The 6,142-nt window shown below is 33.5% G+C and overlaps 1 protein-coding gene across 1 annotated transcript; it reads left to right on the top strand.

Annotated features, from left to right (window-relative positions):
* Positions 1 to 5,043: 5,043 nt before the first annotated feature.
* Positions 5,044 to 5,730, top strand: LOC143541799 (uncharacterized). Its single transcript, XM_077034527.1, has one exon. The coding sequence runs from the start codon at positions 5,044 to 5,046 to the stop codon at positions 5,728 to 5,730; it is 687 nt and encodes a 228-aa protein (XP_076890642.1).
* Positions 5,731 to 6,142: the final 412 nt, after the last annotated feature.

The following is a 6,142-nucleotide window of genomic DNA, read 5'->3' as shown; positions in this document are numbered from 1 at the left end:
AGCATATGATGCGTGAGCACATGTGATACGCGCCACACGCAGATGTGCCACGCGCAGATGTGATATGCGTGAGCATATATGATGCGTGAGCGTATGTGATACGCGCCACACGCAGATGCGCCACGCGCAGATGTGATATGCGTGAGCATATATGATGCGTGAGCGTATGTGATACGCGTGAGCATATGTGATGTGATACGCGTGAGCATATGTGATGCGTGAACATATGTGATATGCGTGAGCATATGTGATATGCGCCACGCGCATAGGTTTTGGCTTTGTGTCTTCATGACATCCTGATTTCAAGCATCTTGTCTATATCTTGTGGGTTGACCCGCCCCGCTCGATGTTAAGGCGGGTGCATACCTCTTCAATATTAAAAGAAGGTTTTGTAGGAAGCAAACTAAATTATTGGTTGTATAGTTAGGTCCATAGTTGGGGGCGGTAAAGAACGGGGTAACGACCGGCATTATACCCCTCGACGTCGGAAGCCGCCGCCATGTCCATATACCCCCCCTCCTCATTTCCTCTTCCTTCGTTAACACGTTGCCGCCACTCAACATAATGCTGGACTTCGTTGGATCAAGCAACACGAACAAGACCAATATTTTTATGGTAACCCACCATGACTATTTCAATATTATTAAAAACGAAAACCTAACTGTATACAATGACTCTAATCTCTTGTTATATTATAAAAACTATGCTAATCATACCAAATGCTTCTCTCATTTATAATCTAATACTAAGTACTAACATTATATCTACTAATAGATAACTTTAAACATTAAAATAATAATTTATCAAACTAAAGTTGCACTTAACTTCAACTATTTTTTTAACTAGTTTTAAGATTGTCTTTCAACATTCTCTCTTAATCTTAAAACCGACTTGTAATCTTTAACCATCTGCTTTCTCGGTTTAACCATTTAGTTAATGCCACCCGATACCGTCTCAACGCAGTGTTTACCGCCCCACAACGCCGCCAACGCTGCAAAAGCGATGCCATGTCGGTGTCTATGTGGATTTAACGTCAGTGGCTTTACTATCTCACGACGGCCGACTGATCTAGATAGTTTCTCAATAACTTTTACATTGACTCTCAACCCCCCCCCCCTCTCCTCACAACTTGAAAAACCATAATAACTAATAATTATAGTTTATTAAGTCTATCTTTAATCAATGGACAAAACTTTAAGTAAATAAAAATTCGATAATTATTTTTAATCAATGGCATTCCATTCACTCATATCTATTGTTTCTTCTTTATATCAAATAAATTCTAGAAAATTGAGTCTAGATCTTTTTCTTTAAAGACTTTGAATCAAAATAAGAGCATTGTACATTTACATAATTAGATCAACTTAGTTAGACTTGCAAAATGCATACTTACATATATTGATGCTTGTTGCATAAAACAAAACAATTTACATAGCAAAAAAAAAGTTATAGTTATAGTTATGATCAAAACATAGTCTGTGAAATAGATATAAACAAGGCTAAATATGTGAACAATTGTTAAAATTACATACATGTAAATAAATTAAAACTTTCATAGAAGAGCAATAACAACCTTTATTAATAAAAAATAAAAGATATTAGTTGAATCTGTTAGGCTATATGTAGTGGGCGAAAGAAATGGGCGATTTGGGGCGCGAACGCCGCTCCCCTGGACGAATTGTGGGCGATTTGTGGGTTGGGCGAGTTCTGCACGTCGCCTTGCTTAACTTTGATTATATTATTATTATATTAGTATGTGTGTGTGTTATATATACATATACATATATATTATTATTATATTACTATTGTAACCCCTACACTATTACACCTCAAAAACAAATTCTCACCCCTTGCTGACTGGGCGCCACACGGCGCAAAACGTCTAAATTTGTAACCCCTTCACTACGCATAGCCTTAGCTATAGTTGATAGATAATAGAACCTAATAATACTTTTGGTATAGCCACTGTTTGAATTCATACAACCGTACACCTTAATTATACTTTTCTTTAATGCATGCGTACTTATTTTTATTTTAAAAGATGACGTTTTTAAAGGGGAAAATTCCTAAAATGTCTCATTTTTTTAAGAAAAATTTAAAATATGTTTTTCTAAAGTTCAAATTTCCTCTTTAACATCTTATTAACTCGTTGTTCCTGTTATATTAGAAGTTTGAGACATCTTGTTTTTAAACCCGTCGTCTCCCCCATATGTTAGTTTAAAATTAAATCAAATAATTCATATTATTTAAAAAATTATATCTAAACAAGATACAGATAAAATGATTTTGATGGTATACATAAGTTTTCTGAATTTTATTATTATCCAAGATCCGATATACAAGAACTTAAAATCCAATAAAATAAATATATTCAAATATTTTATTATGTCCATTAAGGATCCCTGTTTTTAGTAAATATAAGGTAAAATTTATATTTTTTTTTAGCTAACGTGATGGGTGGCGACAGGTATTGAGATAACATGGCAGGAAGGCGACGAGTTTAGAAACATGTTGTCTCGAATTTCTAACATAACAACGACAACGAGTTTGGAAGAGACAAAGAAGAATTTAAAAGGTGACATTTTGGGATTTTAAAAAAAAAAATTACATTGCTTGTATGGGTAATTTGTATTGAATGACGAGTTGGAAAGATGGGTGAAGAGTGTGGTGATTGGTGTTTACAGCAGAGAGTGGTCATGTCTCCAAGAAAAGAAAAAAAGATAGTTGGAGATTGTACAAATATGTTCAAACACACAGGAAAGAATTTTAATTTCAATTTCACATGACATGACACTTCTCTGATTCATCAATCATGTCACTTCATTTTTTTCTACATTTGTACTTTATCAGTTTACCTTTCACACAAATTCACATATTCTCACTAAAAACAGTTAATTAAACCCATGCAATGACCTTAACTCTTTTGTCAATATTTAAAAGATTACAATACAATTTATACTACTTTAGGATCATGAATTAGATTTTAATTTTTGAATAATGTACAAATTTAACTTTCATTATTTAATCAGTGTTCCGGGTTTGGTTTAATTTCAAGTTATCAACATAAAATGCATAGAATAGTAACAATTTTATACATTGTAACAAGTTGTGCGCCGCTACAAGATAGTAAAATTAGATCTATGATATTTACGTAGCATCGTGTAACTTTGTCCTTTTTTTCTACCGATATTTATATCATAATCATTCGTATTTTAAAAGAATATATGATATTTTTATTAATCTTTTAGTAACATAAGAATGCCATGTTTTTTCTTTAAAATGTAAAAATAAATATATGGATATGTATATTTATGTATGACCTACATGATCATTTATATTATAATAGATCAAAGTTAATTAAATTATACCTTATTATTATATTAGCTAGGTAATTGTTGATGGACCAAATTACCCTTTCTTGCTAATCAAGGGTTTCCCCTTGGATGTATATAAATATGGAGAGACTAATTAACATCACATAACTTAACCCTAAACCCTCACATCAGAAATCGTGAGCCTCTCTCTCCCTCTATTATTCGGTTTCTCAAGAACCCTAATCCTCATCACTAATATACATCCTAAAGGGGAACCCAACCAAGCTGACTGTCATGTTGTCTGGATCATTCTCATCAGCCGTGGTCTCTCTCTCTCTGCTGTGACATGTATGTTTTAGTTTTAGGTTTATCATAATATCCATGTTTTCTATTACATACATGAAGAACTGATCAACATGTGGTATCAGAGCGATATTGATTAATCAGTTCTTCATGTCTTTCATTAACTTAGGATCTAAACCGGAAAGACATGGACTAAAACCTGATAAACCCTAACAGTTTTCGATTTTATTAATTCGTATTATTTATTTACTGTTTGATTAAAATCCGAAAACTGATAAACCCTAACAATTTCGATTTTATTAATTCCTATTATTTATTTACGGTTTTGATTAAAATCCGAAAACTGAGAAACCCTAACAATTTTTCGGTTTTAAAAATCGCATCTGATATAAACTAACTGTTTTTTTCGAAACCTGATAAATTGATGATTATTCATGTTCATAACAGTTTTCGAAAAACTGGTATAATCTGGTTCAATATCTGGATTGTTATAATGTTTTACTAAATTTTGATTGAAATTTAGACCAAGATATTTCGAATTTTGTAAACTTGATAAAGGAACTACTTTGAAAATAATCAAATCTTGGATAAACAAACAATCCCTAAAGAATTCAGTTTAATCATTATTAGCTGTTCATAAACTTATGGGTGTATGTGTTTATGGCTAAAACAGTTTTCGGAGAACACTAAGTTTCCGAAAACACTAAAACCCGTAAACGCATCAAACCAGAAAACTAATATCCCGAGACTAAATTTTTTTTTGTGAACAGTACCCTTAACAGTTTTCGGAGAACACTAAGTTCGATCCGCGCTAATTGTTTATTTGCTATTAACTAAACCAATGTTTTGTAAATACTTAAAATTCATATTAATCACTTTTACAAAACATATAAAAAGCTTAACATGAATGAATGATGATGTACACTTCTGCCCAAAGGTGATGCGATACATCTAACATATCATTCAAGTCTAAATACAAGCTATGTTAGTTTAGCTTAAACATGATTTAAATGTATCACTCCTGCCCAAAGGTGATGGGATACATCTATATCAAAGCAAAACTAACTCGTGCATAATTAAAATGGTTGTTTTATTTCTGCCCAAAGGTGATGTGTTACAATTATTTTGCACATATACTTAAGTAAAATTTAATTATGCCCAAAGGTGATTTATCTTTTATTTAAGTAGAATTTTATTAATTACATTAATCTATTATTTTTATGTTAATAATAGATATTTATTATCACAGCATCATAATTTAAATGGTTCTTATTTATGCCTGCATTAGTTTAAATTGCCCCTAGTTCACTCTAAGTTCCTTCTAGTTTAGTATCTTAACATTCTCATATAAATTCCAATAACAGCTCCGAATGGTGGAATCACATCATTAACTAGAGATAACTTTGCTGCCTGGAATGACTCTCTTATGCTTAATCTTGTCTTCCTGGATTTCGACTTTGCTCTAAACGAGGATCAACCTCCAGAACTAAGCAATAATAGCACTCCTGCCGAGCACTTACTTTTCGAAAAATGGAAGAGATGCAACCGCATGTCTCTAATGCTTATGAAAAACTCCATTAGCATGCCCATAAGAGGATCCATTCCAGACTCTGACAATGCTAAAACCTATCTGGCTTCCGTGGAGAAACAATTCAAGGGAACGTCTAAGGCGCATGCTAGTACTCTTATTCTCAAACTGGTGACTACTAAGTACGATGGAAGGAGTGGCATTCGTGGGCACAATATGATGATGAACGACATGGCCCATAAGCTGAAGGGATTAGACATGGAGATCAGTGACGGTTTTCTGGTGCACTTCATCATGACCTCTCTTCCAGCTGCCTATGAAGCTTTCAAGATCAATTACAACACCCAGAAGGACAAATGGACTATGAGTGAGCTGATCGCTATGTGCGTGCAAGAAGAAGAGCGTATGAAGATGGACAAAACTGAAGTTGCTTACTTTGCCACCAGTTCCAAGAAGAGGAAGAACACTAATCCAAGAAAGGAGTTTGCTAAAGTTCAGAAAAATAATACAGGTGCCTCAACCAGCTCTCAGAACTCCACTGGAAAGCCTTTCTGCAAGTTCTGTAAGAAGTACATTCATAAGTAGAAGGACTGTTCAGACTTTAAGGAGTGGCTGGCTAAGAAAGGTAATGATCTCTTTATGATTTGAGTCCTATAATTTAACTGTTCCTGCTAATACATGGTGGTTTGATTCTAGTTTTATGGTTCATGTAACCAATTCTACTCAGGGATTCCTTTCAATCCGGAAGCTGGAAAGAAACCAAAAAACACTAAGACTGGGGAATGATAAAGAACTTGAAGTCAAGGCTGTGGGAACTTTACAATTAATAATGAAAACTGGTTTATGTATTAAACTTTATGATACCTTATATATTCCTGAGATTACTCGGAATCTTGTATCAGGACCAAAGTTAGACATTGACGGTTTTGATGTTTCTCATGGTCGTGGCAAACTTACTATTTTTTTTAAATTCTCAAGTGTTTGGTTATGGCTTTTT

This window comes from Bidens hawaiensis, unplaced genomic scaffold (genome assembly GCF_021521415.1).
Source record: "Bidens hawaiensis isolate Kalapana, Puna unplaced genomic scaffold, B.hawaiensis_p1.1 tig00012650_1, whole genome shotgun sequence".
Lineage (NCBI taxonomy): Eukaryota > Viridiplantae > Streptophyta > Magnoliopsida > Asterales > Asteraceae > Bidens > Bidens hawaiensis.
Note: the sequence above shows the minus strand (reverse complement) of the source record. Positions and strands in the feature narration are given on the sequence as shown.